The 15,706-nt window shown below is 37.0% G+C and overlaps 2 protein-coding genes across 4 annotated transcripts; one reads left to right on the plus strand and one right to left on the minus strand.

Annotated features, from left to right (window-relative positions):
• On the minus strand, positions 54 to 10,382 carry LOC109709327 (cation-chloride cotransporter 1). Of its 3 annotated transcripts, none has more exons than XM_020231506.1 (14): positions 10,213 to 10,382; positions 9,610 to 9,781; positions 8,721 to 8,870; positions 8,485 to 8,563; positions 7,422 to 7,513; positions 6,108 to 6,222; positions 5,732 to 5,832; positions 5,108 to 5,169; positions 4,662 to 4,910; positions 4,459 to 4,573; positions 4,014 to 4,208; positions 2,823 to 3,223; positions 2,141 to 2,302; positions 54 to 1,688 (listed from the first exon to the last, which is right to left on the minus strand). In XM_020231506.1, exons 2-14 carry the CDS (start codon positions 9,750 to 9,752, stop codon positions 598 to 600), a joined length of 2,955 nt encoding a protein of 984 aa, XP_020087095.1. In that variant the 5' UTR covers positions 9,753 to 9,781; positions 10,213 to 10,382; the 3' UTR covers positions 54 to 597. The 3 variants fall into 3 exon arrangements, with proteins under 3 accessions (XP_020087095.1, XP_020087096.1, XP_020087097.1); XM_020231507.1 differs by having other exon boundaries at positions 10,209 to 10,382; XM_020231508.1 differs by lacking the exons at positions 6,108 to 6,222; positions 9,610 to 9,781; positions 10,213 to 10,382 and having other exon boundaries at positions 8,721 to 8,781.
• LOC109708562 lies at positions 12,546 to 13,343 on the plus strand. The gene has a single exon (XM_020230359.1). The coding sequence runs from the start codon at positions 12,582 to 12,584 to the stop codon at positions 13,146 to 13,148; it is 567 nt and encodes a 188-aa protein (XP_020085948.1). The 5' UTR covers positions 12,546 to 12,581; the 3' UTR covers positions 13,149 to 13,343.

Here is a 15,706-nt window from a genome sequence, read left to right on the forward strand (position 1 = left end):
GCAAAAGAGCTTGGAGTACCTTTTGCCCTCTGAAAGGACAATCAACACAGAACTTGAAAATAATTCTCTTACTATACTGATGAATCCGGTCTAGCAAATAAATACGACGGAAACTTATGATCACAAGCTCTCCTCATCAACCGCAACAAGCTCTCCTCATCAATGGTATTCAAACTCTTTCAGCCTCTTCTCGCTCACATGATAACTATCAACATAAAAATATGGATGACAAGAAGAATGTGCTATCATGTTCGCAATAAAAAAAAAAAAAAATGAAGATTTGTGTCTAATATTGAAGTGTTTACATATTGAGCAAGAATTGTATCTGCAAAATTTGTAAGAAAAGCACATTTGGTCGGTGTGGAATTGTTCCGTATGCCAAACTTGCACTGTGAATAGCAGCATTTTGTGAATCCGAGCGCCTGCATTGCAGCTGAGCAGTCTTTAAAAATGGTCTTGATTTACCCGATCAATTTAAATTCCCCGTGTGTTCTCCCTCCTGAACCTCAGAGTAGCACTCTTCTATTTCCAGCCAGTAACACCAAACAACTTCGAGAAACCACAATCAATACCGTCCAAAAAAAGAATCCACACCGATCACGTGAAGAGCGTCACGACATCCCTTCTGTATCCCCTAACTATCAACATCCTTGGTACGTTCTCAACAAGAAGGTCCATGTACTCCATATAAAAGTATGCTGGGTGGTTAAGCGGCGGGGGTGGTAGACTCACTAGCACCACCGCAGCCATCCGCGAGTACCTGAGTATTGTCGAGTTCAACTTCAAGGTGGTATAAAGGAATTTTTCGACCTGCTGTTCGTTCACGACCACCGGCTTCCCGTCTGCCATCAATGGCCTCCCTTCTCTCCGTGCCGTCTCCTTCATATCCGCCAGGTACGCAGAGATCCTCTGCTGTGCGCTCGTAAATGCCTCCAATGAGTCATCCTGCTGGGCCCCACTCTCCATGTGTGCCTCCCATGACTTCATCGTCACGACAATCACCTCTGCCTGCATTCTCAGATCATACAGAAACTTCCTCACATCGGCCTTAAGCTCCTCAGCTTCTGTATCCTCTTCGGCTATGCAGAACACCTGAATCTTGCAACTCTCAAAACTCTCCTTTGTGAGCAAAAGCTGGGACAGAAGAAGCATCAACCCGCCATCCTTAACTATCCAATAGAGGTCGATCGTCCCGTATTGTCTCTGGTACTCACCAGGCCATTCATCTAGGCCCTTAACAATAACAACAGCCTTATTGGCTATGATGCAGTCATTGATAATACTCACAAAAGTGGAGGGTATCTGTGTCAAATTCTCCCTCCGCCAAATTTCAGGATACCGCATAACAACAATGTTGGGCTTTAAGTTTCCAAGGCCCATCGTCTGGACGATGCCACGAAATCCATCCGACATGGAAGGGGCGACGATGATCTCAGCGACACCTTCACAGCGCTTGTAGTCGATGTAGGTGCTGAGTTGGCGGCATGCGCTCTTGGCGTCCTCAGCAAGCTCATGGTAGTCGCCGTCGAGGATGGATACAAAGATGGACATGCCGCGACCCTTCTTCTTCATGCAGTTGGCAAAGTCCGCAAGCTTGGGATGGCAAGGGACATTCTCTGGAAGCTTCCCCCACGGGCGGCAGAATATTAGAGGGATCGGGTACCAGTTCTTGGGGTGTACTTGGTTTGCTGCAGGAAATACAAGTATTAATCAGTTTAAAAATAAATTATGACTCGAGATTGGTGTTCCAATAGTACTGAGATCGTCAGACCAACTACAGAATCTCGTCACAGTACGCACTAGTAGAAATTACTTGGATTAGTCTTACAAACAGCAGAGCATTACAGAACCAATGCGTCTAAATAGAATGACATAACAATCGTGCAGATTTGACACAACTAATAAATATTATACATTCTTCAACTTCGCAATATTGCATTATTAAATTAAAAAGCTCTTTCTATATATGTCTCTCAGATAGCTAATCTATTGCAATTTAATCTTTGTCAGTAGTAAAAGACGCAACAATATCATGACTACGTTGAAATGCGGTTTAATGTCTAACAAATTCCAACCTTTAGCTGTTACTGTATGTTCTCAACCATAGAAAATACACTTAAGGGCTGATAGTAAAATGTACCTCCTAATGATCGTAGGCTTCGCAAGGCCAGCTGGAAGTACGCGCTTTTGAACCCATCTCCCCAATCTCCAGCTTTTCCTTTTATGCTGACATAATAGTATATAAGGCTTGCCAGGGCCAGAGATACCACAGTGAAAGACCAGGAAATTAAAAACATGATGACTGCACCAATCAGAATAATCAATCAGTAAATAACATTAGAAGACAGTCTAGTAGCGATACTCTTTTTAGCGATACGCTTTTTGTAAGTACTAAGACTATTAAATGTTTGTATTGGAAATGAATTGGACACAAAGGAGAAACTGAGAGGACCTCAATTTAAAAGGTGATCATAACCCCAACTCAATATGCAGCAATACAATGTGTAAGACTGAAAAAGAGGGCAAAATGCACGAATACCCCCATAAACAAAGTGATAGACATGTGTAATAGAAAATTGTTGGAAGCAAGGTAATAAAACCTTACAATTTGAGGTATGTACAAATATAAATAATTAGGGCAGCCACATGAAAATCATGACATTCCAAAAGGTTGCCAGGAATTTAGATTATTTGCATAAACTCTCTGCAAATTTTCTAACTTTTGTAACAATAACACTATGAATACCCATAGTTCAAAGGCAGCCATGAATTGTGGACAAAATATAAGGAAAAAGAAATTGAATGAGACTTGGGCAGCATACCAATACAAAGCAGCGCGCCAATAAGAGAGAGGCTCCAGTGATGGAACTTCCATCGGGGCCGCCAGCTAGGTGCATCTAGCAGGTCCAGTAGAAAACAAGATAGATTCACACCAGCATAACACAACAGGAAAAACATAGTAACGGTGGGTGTGATCAAATCCAAATTGCCTATCACGACGCACCCAATACATATAAATGCTGTAAAAAATGTCGCCAGGTGGGGCTCGCCCCCTTCTGCGACCTTAAAATATTTAAGAACAGGTAAAATGTCGTCATTAGCTATGGCCGCAAGCAGCCTTGGAGCCCCTGTTAAGCTTTGTAATGCTGCACCTAAGGTGGATAGGATGATCCCCACATAGATGATTGCTGGAACCGGCCAAGCCACCGAAGCGGTAAGAAGCCTGTGAAAAATTTGGATAGAATGAGTTTTAGTTGCAGAAGAAGCTTTGAAAGTAAATAAACCAGTATGTAAAATTATGCTGCAAGAAAATTTGGATGCTACATCATCACAAATCTGTAAGAAGTGGATGTCCTGTTTGAAATGTGTAAATAACTGGTAATTTAAGTTATCTAGAAGTTCAATAAAAATCATAGCATTTGAATTGAAGATTTAACAAAAGCTAAAATCATTGCAAAAGAAACTATATTGTATCATCATTAAGCCTACTTGTGATAAACATAGAGAAAGATAAAGTAAGCTTTATATGTCTGATGTTTCTATTTCTGAATCCAATTCTTTGGCCTACTAAGATCGAATTTCAGATGAATAAAGGAGCAAATTAATCACAAAAATATAGCAAAATAAGGCTAGCCCTAATTATCTGCCTATCTTACTTAAAAAAAAAAAAAACAAGAGAATCCTAGATACTTCTAAACAATTTAACTGCAAGAGCGTTTCATAATAATAAAAGCTAACTAAATCTTTTCCACACTACCACATTTTAGAGACATGACAGAGCTAAGTGTCCTAAACTCCTCAGTTGAAGGTTGAACTCTTAATTACTGTAGCAGTGAGGTCATCAGCCAACTAGCTTGTATCACAGCAAGTAACATCCCAACAATTTCAATATTGCAATTTGATGAGAAAAAGCAATCTCGGAAACTATAAACTTGGAAACTAAGATAAACACTTCTGGAGAACTCAACAAATAAGAATCTGAAGATGCAGTTCTTAACAGTAGACACACACACCTGTCTGTCAAAAGTTCTTCTCTGGTAGCAAGTGCTCCAAATAGTAGCACAGATATCAGATATAGAAAGGAGGTTGTTAGTGTCGCAGACAATGTTCCAATGGGTATTGAACGTTGCGTATCTTTAAGTGATGCAGATCGATTTGAGCCAGCCATGATTCCAGTTACAGCTGGAAAAAATAGACCAACCAAGGCGCTGCAAAAATGAATGCCAAACTATGAGAAGTTGTGAAAAGTCGTACTTAGACAAGTCGCACACATCATTACGTGGCAGAGGATTTTAGGTACAAAGAACGACATATTATTCAGCAAATTTTCTCAGTTAAAAACTAATCTAATGAAGTAGAGAAGAAAGGATAGGGATTCACGGCAAGAAATATAGAAGTACGTGATAGGTTGAATCATAGATAGAAAAAAGTACACCCACATTAAAGTAAACAACTTACTTAAAATCCCAATAAATAGGGCCATTTGGGTCAGGTACTCCAGCATTGGTTGTTCGTTGATAATCAGAAGCCCAATTATCTTTGAATGTCGTTATACTTAAGCCAGTGATGCCACCTAAGTGGGAAAACCAAATAATTTAGCTAATAGAATCATCAAAGAATATTTACTTGAGTGTTCAAAAGAAAAAAGAAAAGAAACTCACTTGAAGCATTCTTCCTCGGAGCAACAAAGATCCCGATAAATATGCAGAAGAGCGAAAAGAGGACAGGTATTAAGAAAGCAGGAGCAACTTTATTAATAATTTTCACACCTCCAAAGACAATAAAGCACAACAGTATGGTCACAATCACCCCATAGAGTTGGAGATCATGCAAGCTCGGAGTGGATATTGTTGCAGTGCCAGCTGTTGCTGTACCATTTACCAATGTGTTGTTCACTACTGTTACACTCTCTGCATTTTAAAACAAACAGAAATTAGATTCTTCATGCCAAAATGGAATCAATTCAGAGTGACTGAACAAAGCAACAAATAACATATAAAGGAAGATCAATGAAGCATTAAATCTAGCACAACAAAAAAGAAACATAAGTAATCAGCCACATTATGTAACTAAAGTGCAACCTGTTGGTATAGCAAAAAAGATTAACCTTTAAAAAATCCAGCAGAAGGCACAGCATCTAAGAAGGTTTCAACAGCTCCCAAGACATACCTGAAATTACGAGGCTAATATAAATTTAAGAGAGACGTAACTATTGCCTTCAGAGAAACATAATGGTAATAGAGATAATAGGCCAGGAGAATATGACCAAAATCCAATGCAAAATCATCATTATTATTATTATTTTTTGCTAAAAACCAGTTTGAATTTCAGTATAAGTTATAGATCCAAATAATTTACTGCTTTAAATACGTGACTGAATTTCATATTATGTCCTCTTCACTCAAACCTATATAGTTGTTATATTCATTCAGCACAATTTCAAGCAGTAGTGTGTCCTCTGCACAGTAACAACATGCAACAGTAACTTATAGTAACAGACAGCTTCCCCCTGATAACTCCCAAGTACTGCTGGTTTATTAGAAAATGACTTTTCTGCTCATCAAATTTATACATAAAGCAACAAGTTCAAGAAAATTCATGTTTCTAACTAAGCAGTGGACATCAAAGCATTCGCCCAGAAAAAGTAAATAGAGTTATTTTGGCCTAAGATTTGGGAAAAGGAAATAGTAACACACTTTTCAAGAAGTTATATGGTGCAATGCAGACTTACAAAGCTCCAGCAACTGCATTCCCAAGAAAGAAGCACAATCCAATACTAACTCCAACTTCTGGACCAAGGGCTCGACCAATGAGGTAGTATGGCCCACCACCCTGTTGTTGATAGTAAGGTTATATAAACCAGTAAATACTGAATATCAAATGTTTTCTGCTACATGAATATCAGACTTTAATCATCAAACAATATTGAAAATTGGTCCAGATCATAAATTTTGTGCATCACAGATTCCAGAATTACAAATTTAGATCTCCAAGAACAAAACAATCGGTTCAATAGAGTTTAAAATGAAACACTCAATTAAAAAAAAAAATGGATAACATGTCACCAACTATTGATATCAATCTACATTACAATGAAATCGAGGTACCTTCATTGCCCCATTAGTTGCGATAGCACTTAAAGATATTCCAGTTAAAAATGTACAAGCACCACAAAAGGAAACAAGCACAAGTGACTCCCCAATGCCAGCCATACCCACAATCCTACAAAAAGTTCCAATCAATTCCACGGAATGCGAAGGGTTATATATATTATATATATAATGACAAGGCATTCTTGACTACAGTACTCCAATACTACAACAGAAATCTGCAGCATGTGTGCAAAAATAGCAAAAGGTGGCTTCAAGAGAATAAGGATGCAGATGAGCAGCGCAGGCTAAATTCAGTCGGAAGGTCTACTAATAGAAAATATGGGCTTAGCAACATATTCAAGCCTTGGGTCTATATTCTAAACTATGGTGGCCAGGATAAGTTCAATGAGATAGAGTTTAGCCTAAACTGAAGAGGCCAGCCTGCAACAACTTAGAGTGCTGATGTGGCCAAAAGAAATTTCATCAACTGAGCACAAAGGACTATGTAGAAACACATTTTGAAACACTTCAATTTGATCTTCTAATGAATTAAAAACATAAATAGCCCAAAAATGGTGCTGGGAAAACAAAAGTGTGCCAGCAGCTTCCTGGACCGTGCTATAGGTAACTGCCCTTCTACCACAGCAAGACAATCAATCGAAGGACAAAAAAAATGTAAGATGATTTAAAAAAATGTGAAATCTGGTTACTAGCATGTTTGAGGAAGTTGAAATGTCAATAGATTAAAAAAAGCTAAAACCTGATAAAATCATCATAATATGAGCATCAACGATTATTTTGAATACATTAAAAATGGTTATTCTAGATAAGCAAAAAATTGAAACAGTGGACAATGTAGGAATTTTTAACACTTTATCAGCTCCAGTTCAAATTCAAGGTATGCCCAACATATCGTGTTTCATGCTAAAGTATAAGAAAAATAATTCAGACATACTTTTGTCAGCTATTCTATCAACAGCTTATTTCGCATTAAACTGGTAGCAAATAAAATAAGTTTCAAACATAATGAATTGCTGACATGGGAGACTAGAAAAGGAATGTATTTAACAATGTATGGAAACTACTTAAAAACAAAATAGCGCCAACTAAAATGAATACTGTCTGATGTAAAATAATGTTATTATTTACTACTGAGAAAGATGCTATAGTAACTCATAATTCCATATGATCAAAAGATGAATGTCTACACAGAAAAAGTAAAATAAGATATAAAAATAAGATGAGCTATACCAAGGAAAACGGAAAACAATATATAATTTCCTACATGTTTATACAAAAAACAATATAGAAACACAAGATGTACTATACCAAGAAAAACGGATATAATATATAATTCCCAAGATGTTCTGCAAACATGGCACAAAGACACCCATCATAGTACCAAGTTTTGGCCCAGATTGCTGCAAGACACATAAAAATCAATTTGATCAATAAAATATTCTCAGCTACTGATAACAATGTGAGATAGCAAGGGAAAATGACATAAATAATATAGACATTAACCCACAAAAGGAAAAGAAAAGAAAAACCATTAATTGAGTGTTCAATTGTTGTAGGCATAGAATGTCACACTATCGCACAGTAGTGTGCTGGCAGTGGCTTACTAACAACTAACTATATCTTCAATTGTTGCATAGGGAAAATTATACAGCACTACTGCTGATGAGCCATATAAAGATAGGTCAAATTGAAGAGACTGATTTCAGTGTAAAAGGAGAACTTTAACATTGAGTTATAATTATAGTTGGGTCAATAGTCTACAAGCTTGAAAAGGTGAAAGCTTAAACCCCTTCTAACTGATAAGTATCATCATAAGCAAAATGTCCATTCTCTCTTTTTCTTCCAGCTCTTAGTAATTAGGATGAGCATCAAAATGTTAAGATATTTGAAACAAATTTTAGCATAGTAGCTTAATGCCATAAACAATTTACCCAAGAAATGCAAAAACTTAATACCAAAGAAATTTAGTGTCCTGTTTATGTAAATATGTTAATTATACCACTATCAAGGAGTAAAGTTGAGATCTTGAAACTCCATTAGTAGGTATATATGTCAAGGAATATATCACACACCTGGATATATCTAATGAAGATATTGACAAGAATACAACAAAAGTACATACAACTTGGTTTTACATTGTTACATTTTGATAAGCTAGGAAAATTAACTATCGTCCGATTTCACAGTAATCTAATATTTTACATTAGTACAAAATGAAGATTAGCCAACATCCATATTTATGTTGGTCTAATTTTAGAGTAAACCTTAAGAAAGCAAGAATCTTATAATGTATGGAATTACAAATTCATTTGGTTGCACAAAAGTAAACTAGTGGCAATTCTTACAGCATGACTAAGCAAGACAGGAGTACCTTAGGGTGTCCAATGGTAATCGCTACATCCTCACCATCTCTAGGACTCGAAGGTGCCGGAATTTGTTCACCTGTCATACTGCAGAGAATTTATTAAATACCAGTACATTTTCATAAGGAACGTATGCTTGCATGTTTCGTCAATCCAATAATATTAGCACCATGATTATGTTATCAAAAGCCACAAAATAATAAGAAAATCCTAAAGAAAAGTATTAAAAGAAAGATTCCAATACCTCTTGAGTCCCAAAATGTTAACAAGAGAGTCAAAACCAAATAGCTCAAGCTTTGATTCCTTGTGAGATCCGTTGGGTGCCTCATGACTTTCAGAAGATCCCTCTTGCATCCTTGGATCAATGTTGGCCTGAGGACCGACCTTAAGATTTCTGTAAGAAATGAATTTGAACAGATTATTTTTGTTGGGTTGGTAATAGAAGCACTGCATGAAATACAAGGGAACATGGAGATCAACATAAGAGTTACTTGCTTTGCAGCATTGGCACTTTGTACAACAGGAAAGTGTTCTTGGTTCTTTTAAGGTAAATTTAATAGATGCATCCAACCAATAACGAATATGTAATAAAAAAAAAAAGGCGCACCCATTGACAAAGATTCCATGTAGCATATAGCAGCATTATGCTACCATCGCTAACGGCTTCCTAAATTTCACTTGTCTTGATTAATCTCAATTAATTCTAGTGGAGCCAAATGCTTAGTTTGGTCCAGAAAAGAGTTCAAATCAAGTCTAGTTTGATTTTTGCATGGCTATTTCTAACTTAAAGGAATTTTTGGAATTAAGATAAGTTTCATTCATATTTTTAAAATTCTAACAAAGAAGGTGGGCAGTATAAATGAACTATTTAACTACAATACAATGATAGCAAAGTACACCCATAGCACACAAACTTAAATTGCTGAAGTTACTTCGAGTAAAATATTGAATTTGAGACAAAAGAGAATTTCACAAGAAACAAGTTTGCAGAAATAAAAGTTCAAACTCAAGAGCCCACAATTATATGCATCTCTAATAGACCATCTGATAACTCTTCCTATGGGTAGATCGCAAACCCTACAAGAAGTATATGCAAATACACATAACTAAGATCTTCGAAGAAGAGGACTTACTTCAGTGGGATCTCCGGGACAGATCCACGCTCCATTGAAGACATCTGGATAACAGCTCGATCATGCGATCCGACTGGTCTGTATTGCCGCCCACCCTGTGACGGCATCTCCTCATCTGTACTCTCGATTTCCCCGTTCTCCATGATCGACTGTCCGTGTAACCAACTAGACGCTGCATAGAAAACAAGAACATATTCAGAACCAAATCGCAAGTTCTCCCAATCGTCTCGGTTGCTCTAATGAAGCATTTCTTTCTACATCCTACGGGCAAGCTTATGAAACCACTCCACCCCCTCCCTTTATAACGCTCATTTCCGTTCCCATTTCGCTCGATTTAAATGAGAAAAGAAAAAACTAAATCTTTTGTTCTACTCATTCGAATCGCATCGGTTGATCCCAATCCCAATATAAGCCGAGAAATGCACATACAAATCAAGATCCGGATGTAGAGAGAGAGAGAGAGAGAGAGAGAGAGAGAGAGAGAGATCAAGATCGAGCGAGTACAAATAATTCGACGTGAAACCCTAACATCAAAAGATCTGTAACCTAGAAATCTGGAAAAGGATCGGAATCGAGAGGGTTCGAGATCGAGCCCTTACCCACCTCATCAGACGATGCGGGGGATTGGAGAGAGATGAGACCCCGGTGGCGCTCGTACGGATCTTCTCGGCGGCGCCCGAGGCGGCCCCGGAGGGGAGGATTCGGCGGCGGTGGAGGAGGGGAAGAGAAGGGGAGGGGGGGGAGAGAGAGAGAGAGGGAGAGAGACAGAGGAAGGAGACGGGGACGAGGCAAGAGGACGAGGAACGGTAAACGAAATCAAATGGGAAGCTAAAACTTACAAATGTATGAGCAGAAAAATACCGGATGCGTGCCACGTGTCACAATCTATAACTCCAGCCGTCCATATATGAAAAATTGGTAAAAATAAAATAGAATTACTTCAGTGGAAAGCTTCCTAATTCCTATACAACTGTTGGCCGAACTAGAGGGATGCTGACGTGGCGCTCATCCGACGCATCTCCATGTCACCCCTCGTTTGCATTTAGTTTTGGATATATGAAATGAATAATTATGTGGAAATGTTTAAGAAATTAATGAAAATTCATATTCCAATGGAGATTTACTGAAATCAGGCAAAATGTCTTTCAGTGTGAATGTAAGCAATTCTTTTTTATTTTTTATTTTTTAAGTCCGGTGTGCTAGACTTCCAACATTTGCAGCACCAAAAAAAGAGTAGATTTAATATCTTTATGCAAGGGTCTATATGCAGTATTTGTAACTATATATAGACCCAAACTCAATATTTAATTTGATACATTTAAATCAAATTGCTGTAGTGAGAACTGCATGAGGAGACTTAACTACTGCAATTGAAACTACAGAAGGATACCCAACTGCAATGGTTGGAATTATACCAAAATTAACCATAATTCCAACTGTAGCAATTAAAAAGAGTGATTTTAAACAGAAGTAAGCTTACGTTCTTAATTATTTTTTTAAACATAATTTTTTTTACCTAAATCGGAGATAATCTCGCTATCACTATATAAAGTGATAAAATTTTAAAAATATACTTCTTGAGCAACTAAATAAATTATTTATACTTACAGTATTTTTTTATTACATCCAATCAAATAAGATACACATAGCTCTACCTGCTTTATTTTTAACCGCATAAATTTCTAATTATATTATATTTCTATTTATACTGAATCGAACTGACTCCTAAAAGGATTGCATTAGTAAAAGCATTTTTAAGCTAGATCTTGATGGCTACGTACATTCTCTTAACAAATATGAGTACATAAAATTTTAAAACTATTTTGATATGGAGATAGGAGACGACGCGGCATGCAATATATTAGCCTGCCACACGAGCAGCATTTTGCAAGGGAATTTCTATCCAATGCGGAATTACGAACGTGAGTGCTCAATCAAACAAACATTTCGGAGTTCATGGCAAGTATACATAATATAACATGTATTACAAATCAATCTAAGTAGAAGGGAAAATATAATAGTTTTACCGTCTATTTTTTAGTCATTAATTAGGGAGATCTATTTATTTTGACTTAATCTACTTCGGCTATTATGCATTAGCTAGAAGTTAGAACATTTCTCCTGCATGTGGACCGAGTTTATTGGCTACACGTTTAGGTGATAGGCACAACGTACAGGTTGTGTTTCGAGTGACATGTAAGAATCATTGACTAATCTCAATTGCATTAAGCATTCAGGGTGTCGCCCGTACTCTTATGAGTGATGAACCAACACAGCCCGATCGAAATCAATTAAAAATCCTAATTAAACGGACGTGCTGTTTTGTCGGATTCAGATTTAGTTCCAACGACATTACCTAAAGAAGGAAGAACATGTTGTACTTATGTTTGCAATAGCGCGCTCAATAGATAAGTTAGGATGAAAATAACTCGGCTGTCTTTTAGGCTTGACCTTTAAAATGGGTATAAACTCTACTTTATATAAATCCAAAAATCTATTTTTATCACTTTGCATACCCCTATTTTTTTAACACTAAAACTTTAAAAAATTATTTGTAAATCTTAGATGGATGGTAAATAAAGTTATTTACATTCCACTTCGGAATGCGGTGTCCAATTTGACGACTCTACTTCGAGGGCAAAACGAAGGTGTTGAGACCCCATCCGACGCACTTACACTGTTGCGCACATGACACACCACTTAACCTCATTTTTTTTCTGCTTTTCGCGTGAAAGAAGCGGGGATCATTCTACGTGACCACGCTTTGGCCTCGCGTGGCTCAAAACACACGGAAATTCGGTATCAGGTCAACCTCTCCGCGGCCTCACCACTCGCTACGCTCTTCGTCGCCACGTGTCGTCGTCACGTCCCTCCTCTCACTTTCCTTATCCCCTTCCTCCTCGATCCCCTATATATACCCCCTCCCAAATCCCCAAATCCCCACGAAACCCAACACTCCCACAACTACATACATGCACACACACGCACACACACAGAGAGGCAACTACAGCACAACACAAGAGCTCTTTATGGGGAATTACGTCACTTCGTGCTCCGCCCCCAACGGCGCCGCGGCCACGGCGGCGCTCGTGTGCGCCGACGGGGTGCTACGCCGCGTCGGAGCCCACTCGGCGGTGGCGGAGCTCATGATCGAGGCCCCCGGACACGTGGTGGCACGTGCCGACGAGGTGGTCCGGACGCGGCGCGCGGGGGCGATGCGCGCCGAGGAGCAGCTCAGGCCCCGGGAGGTTTACCTGCTGCTGCCGGTGGAGAGGGCCGGGTCCAGGCTCACCGACCGGCAGGTGGAGGTTCTGGTCGAGGCGATTGAGGGTGCGAAGAGGAAAGGAAAGAAGGGCAAGAGCGGCGGGGACGGGAGACGGGTGTTCCCGGAAGTAGCCGGTAAGGAGGAGGAGGCGACCGAAGAAAACTCGGAACGGGAGGGGGAATTCGAAGGGAGGATCGCCGGTTTTGCCGGTCTACGGGTCGGTGCGTCCCGACATTGGAGGCCCGTGCTCGACACCATTCACGAGTCCAATTAGACTTTTTAGATAGAATTCATTAATTTCTTTTCTTTTTTTTTTCGAAAGAGGAAATTTATTAATTCTTTCATTTTTTTATGTGATTAAATAATACAACTTGGTATAGAAATACGTGAGATATATTGTATGTTCATACACAATTAATTGTCCAATTTTGTTGACTAAATCAAGCACGACTGAGCCATATTGAATGAACCTATGTGTGACTGTAATTCAAGCTTAGTCCGAGGTCAAATTATGCGTAATCAGACTATTCCAGAAATGAATGAATCCATCTTAAACTCAGTAAAACTCACCACACGTGACGCAAAATTTCTACCCAATGAGAAGGCCAATTATATTGTAAGACCTTTAAGTATCTTTCACTTACAATTTCTAGAACCATAGGGGGCGGAAAAATACGACTCTATCTAGTTGGCCGACCTAATCTTATCCGATTCAGATCAAATTCGAATATAAAAATTCAAATAATCCGAGTCACTGACATGGTTTGATAGTAATAATGTAAATAATAAAATTATATGTGAATTTATTTTTAATTCTTTTAATTTTTTTTAAAAAAATCAATTCTGACACAAGATAAGATAGGTATCACCCCGAAAAGGAATCGATTTTAATTTCATATATTTGTATTTTTCTTATTTTAGCTTAAAATTGGATTCAAGCCTGAACACTATTTTACTTTGGAACCAAATTCACACGTAACGTATTATCCAAAACTCGAATTCGAATCCGATTCAGAATCATGAATATTTATTACTTTCTTTTAGAAAAACATTCATTAACCCTAGTGACTGTCACGTTCTAGTTTTGATCCGGACCATTCTTCTATAGGAGAAAGTTTACTATATGGCAGATGCATCACATCATCTGTATTGAGCCAATCGTATTTTTTTTAGAGAGAAAAATATAATAAAAATATTTTTTTTAAATAATGATGGTCGAATAGATAATTTTTAAATAAATAATTTGATTGATTGGAGACTACATTACTTATGTGACTGACATATTTTAAATTTTTTCCTTCTATAACACCAACTGCCACTATTCCAATGCCAATTCTGCACTAGTCACATCATTCTCCTGTTTGCTATAACCTGCAACGGTATAATTTTGTAACCTAAGGCCCCGTTTGGATCGCGGGATAAGCGGGGATAACGAAAGTTATCCCCGCTATTCCGCCAAACGGGGTGAAATTTGACCGGAATTTTTTATCCCGGTCAAACCTTGCTATTCTCGGTTATTCCGGAATAGCAAGGGATTTGCTATTCCACCATTTTGGTGGAATAGTGCTATTCCAATGCTTAATTTCAAACTTAATTAAACTTATAAATTGAATTAAACTAAATTATATAAATATAATATGTTATATATTATAATACATTATTTTTATTATAAAATTATTAATTGTACTATATTAATACATATTATTTATATTTAAATATTATAATAAAATTTATAATAAATTATATTTAAATATTATAATAAATTCTTTTTATTAAATTTAAATTTAAGTAGAATTTTTAAAAAATTTATAAATTTATTATAATAAATTATTTTTATTAATTGTTCCCACCACTATTCTTATTTTAAAATTTTAAAAATTAAAAATTTAAATTTTTAAAATTTATAATTTATAATCTCAAAATTAAAGTTTAAAATTTAAATTATAAATTTTAAATTTTAAATTTTAAATTTGATATTTTAAATTTTTGAAATTTAAAATTTGATATTTGATATTTTTTAAAATTTAAATATGATCTTAAATTTAAAGTTTGAAATTTAAAATTTAAAATTTTGAATTTAAAATTTGAGATTTTAAATTTCAAAGTTAAAATTTTAAATTTAGAAATATAAATTTAAAAATTTAAAAATTCAAATTCAAATATAATAAGTGGATAATATCATTATTTTTTATTTACAAAACCCATTATCTTTCTTATTCCATCTTACCTAACCAAACGCTATTTTTTTTATTCCAGGAATAACCCAATTTTCATCCAAACGCAAAATTGATCTAATCCTCGCTTATACCTCAATTTATACCTATCCCTAGAATAGTCACTTTTTCCTTATCCTCGAACCAAACGATACCTAAAAGATAAATATTCTTTCGCTCAGTTCCTTCATAGCCTGATAAATTTCAAAATGTGACGGTCACATATTCTATATGGCGTGATCCAACCAATTACTATTATCTCCCAAATCATGATGATTTATAAAAATTATTTGTTTTTATATATTTTTCTTTCAAATAAAGGTATTTGATTAATTCAATATTACTGACATGGTGTGACTACTACACAGAATATTTTTTTTCATATCCTCCACAGTCATCGCCAGTACAACCTCTATAGCTCTCCCGACAACGTTGGATGCCACCTCATGCCCCACATCAAATGCCATCAATTAAGCATGTTAAGACTCAAGCCCGAGCTCAATCCAAGCCACGCCCCAGGAGTGGTAAACCGAGGCAAAATTGAGACCCCACTGACCCGGGGCTCACACAAAGAATGTGACCTTGGCCAGTGTTAGGCTCGGACCTAAGTTTCAAACCA

This window comes from Ananas comosus, linkage group 4 (assembly GCF_001540865.1).
Source record: "Ananas comosus cultivar F153 linkage group 4, ASM154086v1, whole genome shotgun sequence".
Taxonomy (NCBI): Eukaryota; Viridiplantae; Streptophyta; class Magnoliopsida; order Poales; family Bromeliaceae; genus Ananas; species Ananas comosus.